Source organism: Etheostoma cragini, chromosome 3 (assembly GCF_013103735.1).
Source record: "Etheostoma cragini isolate CJK2018 chromosome 3, CSU_Ecrag_1.0, whole genome shotgun sequence".
NCBI classification, from domain to species: domain Eukaryota; kingdom Metazoa; phylum Chordata; class Actinopteri; order Perciformes; family Percidae; genus Etheostoma; species Etheostoma cragini.
Genome location: NC_048409.1, coordinates 26,724,653 through 26,742,445, shown reverse-complemented (window position 1 = coordinate 26,742,445; position 17,793 = coordinate 26,724,653). Strand labels below are relative to the sequence as shown.

Below are 17,793 nucleotides of genomic sequence, written 5' to 3'. Positions count from 1 at the left end.
GCAGTTCTGAAGGCAAAAGGGGGTCCAACCCGTTACTAGCATGGGGTACCTAATAAAGTGGCCGGTGAGTGTAGATTATTTACCCAAAAAACAAGATGCAATATGATGAACATGGAGCCAATGTTAAGCATTAGCACAGAGCATTCAGATTTGACTTCAATCAATCAGAACCTTTCACATAGGCAACACTACTCTTAAAATATTTCTACTAGATAATTTCACATATTCATTATCTGATTGGAATCTAACATCTTTTTTTTAAATACTGGGTGGAAAGTGCTATTGCCTGTACATGCACAGGGTTATTTGTGTGCATGTTTAATTAAAGATATTTCAGTGAGTTAATTATTAATTATTCTTAACAACCTTACTTTTTAAAAATTTAGTTTAGGTTTAGTGTGGGAGAAGAGAGAATTGAGACTCTTGGGACTGCAACCTGAGGACGGGAGGACGCAGAGACATTATTGGACTGCAATGTCTCAATAAGTGTCATTAGACAACACAAATTGCCCAGCTACACATTTCTTCTCATGTACCACCACTAACTAGCTTTAACCACTTTCTCTATCAGGATGTCAGAAAAAAAGGCTGGAACACAAGATGCAATATTCACAGCTGGTTTAACTTCATCATACTCCAGCCAGAGGTTCCAATGTGTTACTTCTTTCTGTGTCGTATGCCAGAGTAATAAGCATTTGAGGCCAGTAAACAGAATACTTGATGAATTACAGAAAACACTGTAATGTACCTGAGGTAAATTGTGCTTGAGAAGGGACAACCTCTGTTAGTGCCTTTGATCATGGGGGAATGCTCTTCAGGAAAATAAAATCTATGATTCACTTCTACCCTGGCAATTTCTGTGTGTTTGCTAGATTTACTGCTGAAATTAAAAATAATGACATGCCTCATAACTTATGTATTAAAGTCAATTACAACTTTGCTGCCCCTGTGGAAAGAGAAAGGTTAAGAATATGCTGACAAGCAGCTGGTGTGTAATGGGATTTTATTGCAAAGCAGTGCAGCTAGATAATATGAATATATTATCAACAATCACCAGTGACACCAGCAGATGTTCTTTTGGAACTTGCTGCACAGTTTTACACACAAGTCAAAAGGTTCATGAAATTCCACAAATCACCGTTATAGAAAATATTGATGTTCTCTTCATCATGTTTCTAATGTGTTGTATTTTGTGTAAGCTCTCTAACCTTTGACTTTGGCTGAATATAAATCTCCATTTTGCTCACCCTGTTTTGTCAGCGCCCCTCTAAGGGCAGGGGTGATCATCTCTCTTCTCTCCCCGTCATCTTCAATCCTCTTCCCGCCGTTCAACTTGGATAGCTTCACCATCTGGCCGTCTCCTCGACCCTCCTCCTTGCTCTGTGGCAGGAATAAAACTCAAAGTCACTTAATGTTTATAACCATGTTGCATATATGAAAAAAAATCAGGCTCTGCTCAGGTTTGCTGTGTTGCAGCTGCAGTCTGTCACAACCATCAAATCTGATTGTCCTGGGAGAGATTCCTCATCAGTTGCTCTTTCTAAGGTTTCTTCAAATTTTTCCTTGTCAAAGAGTATTGTCTGTGGGGTTTTTTTTCTGATCTTAACCCTTGAGTTGTCTTCCCATCAAAAATGAAAATCAACACTTTTGTTAATGGTTTTTATTGATGTTTTTAACTTTTTCTTAGATTTTTGTCCTATTTTTTCAACATTTGACGCCTTTTTTCAATGTTTCTTTTGTTGACGTTTTCAACACTACATAACACTAACTTATTAACTTTAGTTTCACAGTTATTTTTGGAATTTATGGTCAATAAACCTGATTTTTTAGTTAGAAAAGCAGAAATTAGGAATTATTTCAAATACAAATTAAAGAAATGCATGTTGATGGCTAATATGTAACCTTTTACTCAGTACTATTTGGAAACCACTTCAATTTGTTTTTCAAATGCCACAAAATGGAACAAGACACCCCAAAATTAATGAAAGTAGAGATTTGTACTTGCCAAAGAGCGTTGTGTGTCAATCAATCATGTTATTTTGGGTAATCAAAAAAAAAACGTGACATAGGAAAATGGGTCAATTTGACCTGAGGACAACATGAGGGTTAAGTGTTGCTTAAAAAGGACAGAGGGTGTTGTATGCTGTACATATTGTAAAGCCCCCTGAGGCCCCCTTTGTAATATATATATGTAATATAAATTTGTAATATGTGATATTGGTACCGGATAAGCGGTCGAAGATGGATGGATGGATGGATGGATATTGGGCTATTCAAATTAAATAAAAATGACTCGACTGTCATCATCCTGTGTAAGAAAATTGCACATTAATCACACCTGTCACTGGAATACACTTAAAAATTCTGCTAATGTGTAATGCTGATTAAACTGCTGCAGGATGCAAGATCAAATTTCTGAAATGTTCTGCAAGTTCAAGGGTAGTTAAAGTTAAAAGCAACTTCCAAAAGATTTCCTCCAAAGTGTTGATGTTGGACAGGACTGAAGATCTAGGGTTGGGATTCTGCAGTCCTTGTATGACTGTGTGTCACATAACCATTTACCATTGCATGATCATTAGAAATAAAAAAGGATTTCATCCTGTCCGCACAGTACGGGGTCATCTTTGTTCGTTTCGTTTTAGGCCCTTCAGGGGCCCAGTGAAATGCAACAAAAGGTTCATAGCTTAACAAGAAAAGTGTTGGTCTTTAAACCACAACGTCTGATTTGATGCCAAAGCTGCGGCAGCCTTTTTGTCTGGAAGATTAACAACTTCCTTCAGGCTAGGATTACATTACTGCAGTTTACATCATTTGTATGTAAATGTAAATATCTTAGAGATATGCTTTTTACAGATACAACAAAAGATTGATTAGATCCTGCTAGAAAAGTTGCCCCAGTGAATGGGAACAGGTATTAGTTTTTTTAGAAAGGCATGATGGACGAGTTGCCTTTGCGATTAACAATGTTAGGTGACAGCTTCACCCAATTACTGGGCTGCTACCACTGCTACGGCATGTCTATGGGGATCTATATGTCACCTTCTCAGCACAGCAGCGCTCATAAGGGACTGATACTATGTCAGCAAACACTGACGAATGTTTGTATGTGTGTATTTCTGAAGTGAGGCTTCAATTCACCTGTTCCTGTGCAGCTCGCTGTAGGGCGCTAACCCAAGCTCACAGGCCCATGTGCTTCAGCCAAGACAGTCTGAATACCAATTGATTTAAAGTAATGCAAATATCAGGCCATATTCACTGGAAATCCATGTGTACTCTTAATTTTTAAGCGGTAAAGATCAATTGATTAGCCGATTAAACAGAAAACTAATCTTCAACTATGTGAACGGTTTATCAATTGTTACCAATATTTTTCAAGCAACATTTTCTAGTTTCAGCTTTACAATTAAAGATTGTTTTATATAGGCCAAATTGAAATTAATAATAAAGATATAATTTAACATCCATCTCGGACATTTTCCACTACTTTGTTTTACTTTATAGAACGGACGGGATGCTGTGAATAAATAAGCCATCGTGCTATGTCACAATCGTCCCACAACTCATGCTTAAGTGGGAAAGGATCTGGTGTTGTGCTGAATTTTGACATTTTGACATTAATCTCTCAGCAAATTATGTGGGGTTGCTGCTTTACATTGGGTGGTTTAAAAGGATGTTATAAGCCATTCTCTATCCCAGTTATCAAGCAGTCAATCAGCGATGACATCAGCCACCTAGAGGTAAAATCATTAGAAGGCTGTGGCTCAAATAGCTGTGCAGGTCCGTAAAATATCTAAACTGGATATTTTGTAGCCTTCAATTTAAACCCCAACATGGGATTTATTACTCTCAGCCAGCACAAATGTCCACCTTCTCTTACTGCATCTCTGAAATGCAAGATTCTAACCGCATATGCACCATGTAGCCAACAGTGCAACAATCTGTCCCTGTGGTGTCTGCGTGCACCCCTGACGATTCATCTGGCCTTAGTCTCTGGTTCCCACTGCTCGGCATTCGCCCTTGCTTGAGAGCTTGCAGACATCGAGTCATGCCCGGGCCTGTCTGGACTAACAGAACTGGGACATCTCACAGCACTGTGTTCTGCTCTGGAACCATGACACAACGTGGGGCTGATGCAGACAGACAGTGCAGCGATAACACACAGAGCGAGCAGGTGATAACAGGGACAAAAATAAAGGCATTTGTGAAAGAGAGCACAAAAGAGGGGGGGTCAAATAGAAAAAGAGAAGACTTGGAAACGAAAGATATGAAACCTCAAAAACACAAGATCGTAGTTAGTTTAACACACCTGTTGTTACCAACAGATTACCAGCTGTTACCTCCGATACCCTTGCCCAAGTTATTATATTTATCAATCCATCAATTGAAATTATGTAAAATGCATAGTCATAGAATCTGGGTTTTCCCAATGAGACATAGGAAATAGATGTAACTTTAGAAATTTTAATGATAAACGTTTTTTGTTTTGAGGGAAAAAATATTAGACAAAAACAAATTCTTCTTCTTATTCTTACACACACACACACACACACACACACACACACACACACACACACACACACACACACACACACACACACACACACACACACACACACACACACACACACACACACACACACACACACACACACACACACACACACACACACACACACACACACACACAGAATGTATTAATCTGGTCACTTAGTGTAGCAGATATGTTATTGGTATGGAGCCTGACTGACAACCTGCTTTAATTGACACATATTTGGCATGTTAAAGACAATTGTGTTTTCAACAGAATCCAATCGTTTTGAACTATGTCAACACAATCTTTGAGGAAACACAACAGCGAATTTTAGTGATAGCCATTCATCTCTGTAAACTCCTATTAAAAAGGTAAAAAAAAACATACAAAATAACATCCAAACCCCAGCACAGAAAACTGTATGGCTGCTCGAGTTAAAGATCCGTATCTGACAACAGTCCCACGGCATGAAACGGACCACGCTGGCAGAAACCGAAAAGAGGACAAAGCTTAGATGCCCATGCAACAAACATTAGTGCAAAATCAATAAGAGAAACAATGGAAATGAAGCCTAGGGCCCTTGCCAGAATACTAAGACTGACAAAGACTGAAATAGACTGGGCATTATGAACTCTGTGCTTTGACATTCCATCCCAGTGTGCCTGGTAATCTATCCTAGTGTACACTTGAAAGAAAAAAACAGTTGTGGGAAATAGGTCTCACCATTCAGTTTTAGCAGTAAACCAGTCATCTTCATTTCTGCGTGGTTACAAACACCACGGACATCAATACAGACAAATCCATCTGTGCCATATTTAGCTCTACAGCCATCTGCTTGTTATGGACTGGCCTCAACTTCCAGGCATGATGGCAAAAAACAACATTTAGAGTTGGAGAAGTAACTTACTTATCCAAGAAAGAGATGACTTGTGGAGAAAGTAGACAGCTAGACAGCTTAACTTGAGGCATATGTTAGTTTGAATGGTAGCCTATGAAATGCATAGTGAGTGAAAACAGCCGTAATCTCTACATAGCCCAGTTTAAAACCAGACTGACTTTTTTAAAGTGTGAGAAATTTGCATCCTCAGTGTGGGATGTAAAACCCCTTAAAGCATTCCTCTATTTAATAATTCAGTGACATTTCAACAAATAATGCTAAACACCTTGGATACCATTTTGGACTGAATTTTAAGAGAATATATTTAATAATCTGTTAATTCAACATCCATAAAACCGGGATCAAGAATGACCACTAGACTAAAGCAACACATTAGTGCCAGTGAATGGAAATGTGATGTTTGCTGCAAGCTCATATTTTGAGCTATACTTGCCACGCAGTAACCTTGCTGTATTGGTCAGTAGGGTTCTGGTTTTTTGATAGTTTTCAGTGGTTATGAGAAGCAATATGAGAGAGAATATTGGTGATATTTGATTGCTGTTTAGGGGCATTAATCCATGTTAAGCTTTTTCCTTACTATAGGCTCTAGTGGAGCAGAAATGTTAGCTAACGTCCAAAATAGTATGGCTGTGGGTTAGATTTTTTTGACAGTTTTCAGTGATTATGAGGAGCAATACGACAGAGAATTTTGGTAATCATTGATGATTGTTTAGGTAAATTAAACAACGTTAAGCTTTTTCCTCGCTATAGGCACCAATGAAGAAGAAAACGTTAATATGAGATAACTTCTTTTTGACAGGCTTAAGTGTTCATGACAAGATATGGCCATGAGAAATATGGTGATGATTGATTGTTGTTTATGTACATTAAATTACGTTAATCTTTTTCACATTAAGCGTTTAGAATGCCCCCACCCCCTCCTCTAAGACAAGCTGGCACAACGGTATATTTTTATGCCCTGGGGACTGACTTACAGGCTGAGGTTGTAAGGCAAGGCAACTTAATTTCTACAGCAGCTTTCAGCAACAAGGCAATTTAAAGTGCTTTACATTTAACATTAAAGAGCAATAAAAACCGTCACGATGAAAATTAAACAGGCTAAAATCTAATATACAATTACAAGAATAAAACTTACAATGAGTAAGAAATTAGGGACGGTTTCGGGAGGAGAGTGGGAGTTTTTATTTTTTATTTTATTTCCGTCAGGGTAAAATATTCTAAATCTATAACAGTGTCCTAAGTAAATAGGTTAGAAATTATTTTTACAACTGAAATTTTTGTTTTATAATTACAGAGGGGAAGTACCAGAAAAAGTATTTTCGGGTACTGGAACCTAATTTCAGGTACGGGGACTAGGTACCCAACCAAACCTATTTGCCAGTAATCTATATCATAGTGACATAAATATAATTAGGTCTTCTGAATTTGTTTGCCCGGCGTTTGTAAATCACCCGGCCATAATCCATGGTGAGTCACTTTAAAAGCATGATTCACAGCTATTGAATACAAACTCAAAGAGTCAGTAAGGTTTTGCCTCAGTTTGGTTATGAAAAGGCTAGGGAGGTAATAAAAATCTGCGGATGAGCACAGATAAATCATGCAAATATTTTTTGCAAATGAAATGATGACAGTGTGGTATTAAAGTGGTTTGCTCAGAGTTTTGAGTTGAGAGAGCCTCTGCCATCCCCTAGTGGTCAAACACAGCCAACGTGAGCTCCCACCTGTAGTTATACATGGTTGATCTCCAACTCCTTTGTAATACTGCCACACTGAGAGACTTTATAACCAAAAGACTAGAGACTAAAGCTTTCAAAATCCCACACCATATATTTATCTTGGTAATAGGGAGTCTTTAAAAACTGTTAATAAACATCTGGCCCTCAGCTGGCTCTTTATTGTAAATTAGCTAACCAACATCCTTTTCACACTTAATTTGCAGCTTGGCTAAGTACATGTTTCTTCTTGGCAATAGCAAATGTTTAATCCTCAAACTAATTACATTTTGCACTGCCTGCTCTGTGTGACCGAATTATGCAAAAACAACACTAACAGGCTATGTTGTGTGTGATGATGCAAGTCATAACAGCAAAAGGAACATGTTATGTTACGAGGTAAGTAAGACTAAATAATTTGAGAATACATTCGCTGCAGGTGAAATGGAAGTTATTGTCCATGTTTGTGATTGGCTATCCCAAAAATAAAATGGGAATATCCCCAGGAAAAGAATGACAACAGGAATACATGCCTTCTTCATGAAAACTCAATGAGAACACTTTAATTAAAAAGAGGTCTGGCTACTTCAGCAGACATAACGGCGCTTCTTCGGCTCCTCAAGTCATCAATTGATGTCTCTTCAACTTTCCCAGTCGGGATGTATAAAACACATTCATGCAGGGCTTACAAAGAGACCTGTCCAACCCTCGCACCATTTACACACAATATTCTGTAATGTCACTGTCACATGACAAGGGACAAGCCTGGAAGAATCTGTTGTTCAAATCTGTGTGAGACATGGACGCTTCTACTGCTATCCACCACAGTTAGCACAACATTACCCTAAAGCATTCATGAGAACTAAATGTAGTAACCACAACGTTTCAAGTCAGCTGCAGTGCTGCCTTGAACACTCTGTTGTCAATAAAAAACAGACCAAATTATTGTCATTTAGATGGCCAGTGGTGTAAAGTAATCGGACATGTATTCCATGGATGGACGTGAATAAACAAGGCTAATCGTTCAATCATAATTTTGCAACTACTTTAGCGGAAATTATATAATAATCTAAGAGAACGTAAGTGCAACATGAAACTAGTCAGCAGCTAAGTCAGAGGTTTCCGTTTGGTTTAATTACAAGAGGACTTCCCCACGATGATCTAGCACTCTAAAAGCACACTGGATAGCTACATTTCTTCTTATTTCATTTCCCTCACTTTCAGAGCTTCCGTCTTCTCCGCAGTCCTTACACTACATGTAAAAGTAGACCGATTGTGCCTATTCCTTCATGTTTTTTTATTGCTTTTCTTGAGTCACTCGTTCCTAACAAGTCTGTGAAGTGGGCGTCCTCGCTCTTACGCAAGCCTCCGCTTCTCGCCTGCCGGGATCTGGTGTCTACCAATCCATCTGCCACTTCTACTTCAATGACACCGATTTTCTCAACACACTTACTGTAGATTGGACTGAGGTGGTGGAAGCTTAATGCCACATTGGTGCTCGCTAAAAGACCTTAACATGGAAACACTGATAACAAACCTGCAGGTTGATGACTGGAGACTCCAGTTTTACATGTTTAACAACAATCTAAGTGTAATATTGTGAATAAAGTATACACTTCTGAATGCTCATTGTCATTATTTTCTTTTTTTCTGTGGTGTTGCCCAACAATAGTGGTTTCTGAAGCTAGGGAAAGGGGAATGAAGTAATTTATTCTAAGTCCCTTTTGTTGTAGATAAAATAATGTATACTTTATTAATCCTGCAAGGGGAAATTATAATCTTTTCACTCTGTTATTACATACAGGCCTGAATTACAAACATGCTCAGTACCTACAGTATACATGCACTAAATGGAGAGATGTCAGAGTGAGGGGGCTGCCCAAAGAAACTTTCACTTTATTAATAAATGAATGCTCTTTTATTTACTTGTATAGTTTGAACAGACTCATAAACTCCTTGGAAATCCATAATGATTAATAGACAGGCTACTTAACTAGAAAATGATCACAGACTAGGAGGCGGTTCACTGAGGAGTGATGGTTGAAATCTGCGATTACAGAAACTGTTGTATGCAGTGTTCTGATTGGTGGAAAACGCTTGCAGGAAGACACAAAAACACTTGTGTTTTAGTTTGTAGACGGTCCCTAAGCTCTCTAACTGCCGTCTCAACACCAAACCTAACCAGCTTTCATACATTTCTGTCACATCTACTGCAGTCAGATTCACTGTGTTCAATCAGAAGGAATCACTTCACATGGGTAGGCACTTTTAATGACATTTTGAACATGTTAAGAGGCGAAAAGCACATTTAAAACGTGCCTTGTTTAAGCCTGTTGGGTGCCAACGCTAGCAGAATAAAACCATGTAGACGGCACCGATTGTTTTCGTTTTTCTCTCTACTGACAGCCCTCCACATTTACAAACAACAGAACTACGTGTTGGAATCGACCAGAATTCTCTTTTAATAAAGAATGAACTGAGATCCATTCGTCTTGCCGACTTTCAGTAACGCTAAACCTGTATGCCTCATTTGCAATAAAATGCGGACCACCAGTTGTGGATTGCTGCTGTAGAGGAACAGCTATTACATATGTAGTGTAATGAAAAAGAAGCATATACATAAAAGATGGATAGATTAAGTCTTTGGGGTTTGTTTGTTTTTGGTTATGGCTTTCTTAATATAGGCCTGGTTGTATGTAAGTGTATGGTTTGCATTTGAAAATGTGTTCAAGTATAAATGTACGTGTGCATATACTGTAGATAAATGTGTAGCTATAGCTCTGTTTCTGTGGATATAAAGTCTGCTTCTGTTCAGTAGTTAACTGTGAGCGTACATAATGCTAATAAACTCAACTAAAAGTGGTGTAAGTGTGGTGGTGGACAGAGTCTGACCTTTTCTTTCTTGGCACTGCTCATGATCTTGCCCAGATCCTCCATGTCAACCACTGAACCGGAGTGTTTCTCATCTTGCAGGCTAGAGTCCTCGTCATCACTGCTGGACTCTATAAGATCCTCCTGAAACAGGAAGGAAGAGAGAACAGAAAGTCAAAATTACAGTTAGTAAAAGATCATTTCTAACTCTCATCCATTCATACCAAACTATGCAAGCACTACGGAATGGGGTCCTTGGGGACCACAATAAAAAAAATACTTGAACAAAGCAAAACCTTAACTTATTTATTCTCAAAGCATCATCAGTTATGTAATTCATTTCATTTGGCGAAAAAAGGATCATCGTTATTTTAAAAAACTTAATTTAATTTGAAGTTAATTTGCATACTGTGTAAAATTAAAATAGACAGCACATGAGTAAATCTGTGTCTGTCTCCTTCAGAGTGCCCCAATCCTCCTGATAGTGTCAGATTCTTTAAATTAGGACCCATGGCAAATGTTTGATCTCTCTGTTCTATTTTATCTATTAAAAACAGAAGACACTGAATTGAGTGCTTCTGACTGGCGTCCCCGAGGACCCCAATACATTTTTTAAAAGCACGTATTTAAATAGAAAACAACAATATGGGGGTCAATAGGAAAACAATTGATTGACAGAGACATATTAATGCACCTAAGAGATATAAGAAAAAATCCAAGGTCTCGGGATACCGATGAGGTTTAAACAAAAACAAAGTCAAAGACATGAGGAGACAGATGATCAAGTCCAAACCATAAATCACTCCAACATAGAGAGATGCACATATGTTTCAACCTATAACCAATTAAAAAAGTATTCCTGATTAAGCCAGGGCGCCCATATGGAACCCATTTATATTACGTCGTTATCTCCTCTTGGACCGCCTGAATAAAGAGGACCACACGCACGCTTATGGAGGATTTATCTGTGTTCCCAGTGTCAAAGCTTCTGCCCACATGTGCAGCGGCAGAATAAAATGAATGAGCGGTACAGTGGATGGATAAATCATGATGATGATGGCCCCCCCGCCACAGTTCTCAGATACTTCTGCTACTACTCCTGTTCCGGTTGAATGTCACCTCCGTTGAGTGCAGTGAGTGTTGCAGACAGATGGGAAGAGGTCTCAGCTAGAGTTGGCTCTGAGATGCCTGCTACCATGACAACTGGTCATCTATGTATGATGTAGGGCTGCAGCTATCCATTATTTTAGCAAACGAGTATTCTACCGATTATTCCATTGATTATTCAAGTAATCGGAAAAGAAATACTTTTGTTTTATTGAAAAACAATAATATACTATAGTTTAATTTCCAGTAAAAGCAACATTTGTATTGCCTACATTGCTTACAATATCTCTCAGAAAATTTAAATACAAGTGCATTTAAGTGCCATATTGCATCGTTTCGAGTGCAGATGTGAGTTGCGAGCACTCAGATTCAAACGGTTTACGGCATAACGTGTCATACTGAAATTTGTGAAATCCATGAAATAATGAATTTCTAATTACAAACAATAACAGAATATGGGAATCATACGATTGTTTGATTGCTAACGTTAGCTCACTTACTCACAGGAGAAAGAATACCTCGACATGCGGACAGGAGGAGCTGTAAGGGGATTTTTGTTGAAAAAAAGTGCTGTTTTCATATTTTGACAACATTGACAGCAATGACTTATTTCATGTGCAGAACATTTATACCACAATACCTTCCCTTGAATAAACACAACATCAGACTATGAAGTAAGGACCTGGTTAACTGGGCGTAGCATCTGTCTTCCTGAGTCCTGATCACATTTTCATCACATTGTAGGAGTGCAGCATGAGGCCAATAATTCATGCTGCCCACTTCAGCCTCCGGTGACAATAGGTGCTTTCATATCTAGTGCAATTTAAAAATTGAACAACTCATAAGCCACAGAACATTTTCCTAATTACACACCAGTTACTCCCTGTCTTAACCTTTGTTCTTCTTATATTCACCTATTGTCTTTACTTTCTTAGTTGTGTTCTGGGTCAAAGGGGGACAAGATGGAGTCTGTATAACTTCTGCCAGAAGTAAGGTTGCAACCGTCTGTTGTATCACATTCTTTAACATGGTTGTGTGCTTATGTTTTGTGTTTCCCTGCAACTGAAAAGCTACTCAAACTGGATCAAGCACATCCAGTTCTTCAGGTTATACAAGCTGGGTTTTCAGGCACTTTGTATTGAAAAGTAAACACTCTTACTTTCATTTTCTAAATGATTACAACCTCAGGAAGAAGCCAAGAGAGCACTTTAGACAGGTTACTTGTCCAACATTAAAATGGACAGGGACAACACACTGACATCCACAGTTTTACGTCCACCTGACGTCCACAAACAGCAGACTAGAGGAAACTAAATGGAAACAGAACGCAACAAAGAAAAACCTGCTAATGTGAGGGCAAGAAAAACGTGTCATTGGGTCTTCCGTGATTATGTGCGCAGCTCTTGGCCGGGTTATTGACAAAACATCTCACTAATATATATTATATATATTATTATAAATATATAATAATATAATATATTATATTAATATATAACCTTTGATGTAACAGTTTTACAAGTTAATAACTTTTTTTTAAAAGATTATTTTTTGGGCTTTCCCACCTTTATTTGATAGGGCAGCTAGGTGAGAAAGGGGGAGAGAGAGGAGGAAGACGTAGGAAGTCGTCGCAAGTTGGATTTGAACCCTGAACCTCTGCATTGAAGCACAAACCTTAAAGTATATGTGCGCCTGCTCTACCCACTGAGCCAACCCGGTCACCAAGTTTGTAATTTTGATCTTTATTCATTGTGTCCTCGTCAAGTTAGTCAGAAGACTATGTCAAAAACACTGTTTACATCTAGTTAAACTAGATCACCAATGTCTAATCAACCGAGATAAGAAGTGGGATGTGCGATCAACAGTACCACATTGTGAAGCCATCATCATCATGGGCCAGAACATTGATCCAGGGGCAGCATTCAGATTTTTGCTTAAGGACATAAACTAAATATCGTAAACCACTTGGTTACTTACTGAGGTGTTAGAATGTTCCCAGTGTGGCATTAAAAAAACAGAAGAGTAAAATCAAGTTTTTTTTGCCGTTACCTCCGAGCTGTTATTCTGCGGAGCTTCCTTCTCCTCCTCCTCCTCCTCCTCCTCCTCCTCCTGGCCGTCTTTCCTCTTGTTCTTACAGGAGCCTCCAGTCTTACAGTTCCCGCTGCAGCTCTTCTTCTCACCCTTGGCCAGGGTCTGTAGGCGCTTCAGGAACCTGACCTTCCAGGCCACAAAGTCTGTCTGAATGCTGCCATTACGGCTCTTCACCACATTACAGTCACCCTCTCCCCTGGTCATTATCCGCATGCCACTCAGCATCCAAAGCCACTTGTCCACATTTTTACCCACCTGGTGAGATAAAAAAAGGTGTTAAATGATGATCAAACAAAGTCAGTCTGTTCTTGGCTTTAGTTATAGTCACTGAATGCTGACCACGATGACATGGTGAGCGCCACGTAAAGTCAAGTTTGCACCTGGAATATAATTTCAATTTAGGGCTTGGTATCGTTAAAATGTATTCAATACCGGTACCTATACCAATACCGTGACTTTGATACAAGATCCTAAACAATTATTTCTTCTATACAAATTTAATAAAACACAAAGTAATTGCAATATTACACATTACAGCACAAACCTTATTTTTCAGTTCCTACAACGTCGTTTTTTTCATGCCTGCCTCTGCAACGTATTGCTTTAGACAGCCAATTACAACATTATGAGCTCTTATTAGAAGCATGCTGCATGCTTATTGGCTCACTAAGACTGATGACTATTCACCCCTTAGGTATCAGAATTGGATATTGAACGACAAGGCATTTTTCGATACGCAATACTACACAATACTTTAGAGGCAATTCAATTGGTGCCTAAAAAGTAGCCCTATCACCACTGAGCTACAGCTGTCAACCTCGTAGCTGTGGATATTCTTTGAATAACTGATTGTTAGCCTTAGTCATTAGTCTCATATAAATAACTCATATAAATGTATAGGGAAAGCATTTCTTACTGTATTGTAGTGGCCAACATAGACAGAGTTGCCAAGACCAAACACAGCATATCTGAGGCCTTTGAGGTAGGTCTTCCCGTATCTGAAATCAGTGGAGGCCTCCTCCAACCACTTGCAGAACCACTCAGCGTTCTCTGTGGGCTGTCCGTCAGTGTAGGTGGCCACAAGAAATACGCAGACTGACTTGTTGGTGCACTGAAAGGAGGCAAACACAGCAGCAGACACAAGGAAGACAGTGAAACTAATCAGTAAGTAAGTTTAATAATTTCATTAGACATTGTGAATATGGATTTCTGGATATAAGACATTTTCTTGGATAATTACAACAGTATTGAAAACCACCGTTACTTTTTCAGCAAGATTATTACTTTATTACTTATGGCAGCAATGTGATAAAAAAATTACACACAATTTATTCTGCTGACTCATCAAGACTAGAAGACTAAAGAGGACAGCAAAACAATTCAATCTAGTAGATTAAATCTAAAGTAAGTACACATAGTCTCCTTGTGTGAATACACAGAAAACTTCAAGAGTGAGTCTCTCGCCTCATGTCTAACAGTCTTAGCTGTAAAGAGTGCTGAAGGATCAGTTACATCTGGGGAGTGACTGGTGTCTGCGGTCCTTTCTCCTGTAGAGATATACCATCACTGAAAACTGTATCACTTTCCTAGTGAATATGTAGCTCTATATGTCTAATATGTTCCTCTCCTTCTGTTTACCAGCCCACCAATCTCTCTTCATCTATCCACAAATAAAAAACAGCTGAACTAAATGTGATTAACACATTTGTCCTCTGTGTCAGCAGCAGAGTAAAGAATCAAATAAAACATGAAGGATGAGCTGAGCATGAGAATTACAGAACTTGAGGCCTAATGTACTGTTTGTTGTTAAGCTTTCACTGAAATTAAACAGTAATGATTTATTCAATTTTACTTTCATTTATTCTGGTCTAATAAAGCTTTGCCTGTAAGTAAGTACACATTGCTGGGTCTTACATTTTAGAGTTTTAACTAACACCCTAGTACATAAAGCATACTCCAACAATTAATTGAGGCATCAGTTAGTCGCATAAATTATACAATGTCAAAATGAATTGTTACTGTGGAGCTCTGAAAGTGGCAGTGGTTTAGGTTCTTGTTCAAAGAAACAATCTCTTAAATTGACATCCTCCAGTTGAGTTCCATATAGTCTACAGTATATCAACAACGTTCCACTTTCGAGATTGCTCAGGTGTTGCCGGATATTCGGCCTAATGTCCGTTACGTTCTGCTTTATTTGTGTTGGTATTCTAAACTCCAGTGGACTTCTGAGGACTATGGGTACCCGGTCCTCAGATCTCTGCAGGGTGAATCCAGACAGCTAGCTAGACTATCTGTCCAATCTGAGTTTTCTATTGTACAACTAAAACAACGTTGACCAAACACATATTCCACCAAAACAAGTTCCTTCCCAAAGCTATTTTGCAGAGGCACTGTGGTTCTGCCCGGTGCTCAGCACCTCCCATGACAATTGTGATTGGTTTAAAGAAATGCCAATAAACCAGAGCATGTATTCTCCCATCCCATAAGGCTGTGTGTACTAGCCAGACCCTCCTCCACAGCTCTGTGAAGGAAGGCCTGGCTAAGCAAGACTAAGGGCCATGTGTCTCTAGATACTGTATCTATTGGTCCTTTCGCTAAACAAGGAAAAAACATCTTCTCTCTGGACTTGGCTTACCTCATCTGCAAGTTGATCATCTGGATCATAGTCTTTGATGTTGATCACCTCTGCTGGAATACCCAACGTCTTCACCTCCTCCGACAGCTCTTCTGCAAAACCCTGAATAAATGAAGAGTCTCAGTTGATGCTTATCAGACATCTCGGAATGCCACATTTATTATGTGTGAGCTGCTAGTGTGTCTAGCATCAAACTAGAATGGTATGCAGGTTTGCACATGGTTAACCTCTACAGCCCTGAATTAAATCCTCGTTTGTGAAACGAATCATGTTCAGATTAAGTTGGCACTGAATCAGAGACTGATAAAACTATGCGGTCAGTTTGGACGACGCTTTTAGTGGCGTTGTTGCATGTGCTGGGTTGCTACCTTTTGTTTTTCTAATATTTTGTGGGGTAGAAAAGCGTGAACACTGATCGGTGTCATCATGTTACAGCATCATCTTGTCTATATGTTAACATCAGCCAGTTAGCAGTTTTCAGTAAACAGTTTCTGTACCTTTGCAGTTCCAGTTTGTGACCCGTAGAAGATTTTAACTCCGGACACATGAACCGAGGTGTCTCTGTCCGGGCTGTCATTGCTCTTCACAGCTTTGTAGACCCACGGGCCGACGTCTTTGGATAAACCTTTCTAAAACCACACAGAGGAAGTTATTAAATACAAAGGCAAAACAAATGACTGGTGGCTTTTGCATGTGGAGATTCGTTTTTATGTATGGACAATAACATAAGCAGTACCTAAACACTATTAATATGTGAGGTATACGCAACAAGTAACAACTCACCTTCTTCGGTATAAACTTAAGTGAGAACCAGATCCCAAAGACTAGTGCAGCAGCTGAATACAAGTACAGTCTGTTTTGCCATATGGATATGAGATAGCTCTCACTGGGACTGTGGACATTCTGCGAGACTGGAGGGAGAAAAAAATTCAAGATGAGTTTTCCGAAACGTGATATGAAAGATAAAGCCAGTTAAAGTAGCTAACGTTAGCTAACTTCACCGCGTAACGTACACAAATGCAACGCAGCAACGGTTGCTAATCCTGAAGGTGCCACAGGCGGCAAAACAACGACATTAAATCAAACCTTAGGTCACCTGCAGCACATAAAGGCTAGCAGTGTATGCTAGTTAGCAATGTTACTAACAATAGCTAAAACATAACGCCAAGCTAGTTTCCGGTTGAATTCAAATTTTAAATACGCTTACCTTTGGTATCCAAAGTAGACACACGACTTATGCAAAGAGCAATAATCATGAAGAAACTCAGCATCTTTGCAATTAGTGTATTACAATACAGTGTCCTCTGATGTTGTGTGCAACCATATTTTGGGCTGATGAGCATGCTGGGAAGTGTAGTTCTTTGTATTGTTGATTCTCCGAAATTCAAAGCAGGACTAACGATCCCTTGTCAAAAACCGTGTCAAACACGGGCTATAACCAAAGACTGGATATATATTAATTATCAATATATATATATAAAGTATATGGCTATAACTTTTTATTCTACCATTGTACCCGTTTTCGAAGTCACAGCGCGAATTCTCTGCCTAACTTTTTAGTTTTATTTTGAATTTATTTACCGGAAGTATTTTATATGTCTCCAGCACGGATGTGTTAAACTAAAGCGATCAGAAACATACATGGTTGTGTTAACTTTTTTTTCTCGTGGTTACCCTACATGTAGAGAGTTTGACTCCACATTCATTAGTGCATATAATATAAATATCAACACCTACTATCGTTTGGATTAGAAGTCATAATCATACTAGAACTCATTCTAATAGTAATAATGTACACGTTGCTGTCAATCAACATCCACAATCGTATCTATACTGCCCTCTTGTGGTCACAATACTGCATTCAGTTATCATCAAGTCAGACACATAGACCGGTCTATGGTCAGACACTGTATTAATACTTCCGGTTAAAACCAAGTTACATTTTTTCATG

At 38.9% G+C, this 17,793-nt stretch overlaps 1 protein-coding gene across 1 annotated transcript in view; it reads right to left on the bottom strand.

Moving 5' to 3' along the window:
- Nucleotides 1-17,222, bottom strand: part of tyw1 (tRNA-yW synthesizing protein 1 homolog (S. cerevisiae)) — a 51,130-nt gene extending 33,908 nt beyond the window's left edge. Inside the window, exons 1-8 of the mRNA XM_034866958.1 lie at nt 17,050-17,222; nt 16,626-16,753; nt 16,340-16,471; nt 15,843-15,944; nt 14,124-14,318; nt 13,166-13,462; nt 10,034-10,156; nt 1,248-1,380 (exon numbers count right to left, since the gene is read on the bottom strand). Coding sequence (XP_034722849.1) covers nt 1,248-1,380; nt 10,034-10,156; nt 13,166-13,462; nt 14,124-14,318; nt 15,843-15,944; nt 16,340-16,471; nt 16,626-16,753; nt 17,050-17,185 — 1,246 coding nt within the window. The 5' untranslated portion in view covers nt 17,186-17,222. The remainder of the gene's footprint in view (nt 1-1,247; nt 1,381-10,033; nt 10,157-13,165; nt 13,463-14,123; nt 14,319-15,842; nt 15,945-16,339; nt 16,472-16,625; nt 16,754-17,049) is intronic.
- Between the last annotated feature and the right edge of the window lie 571 nt (nt 17,223-17,793).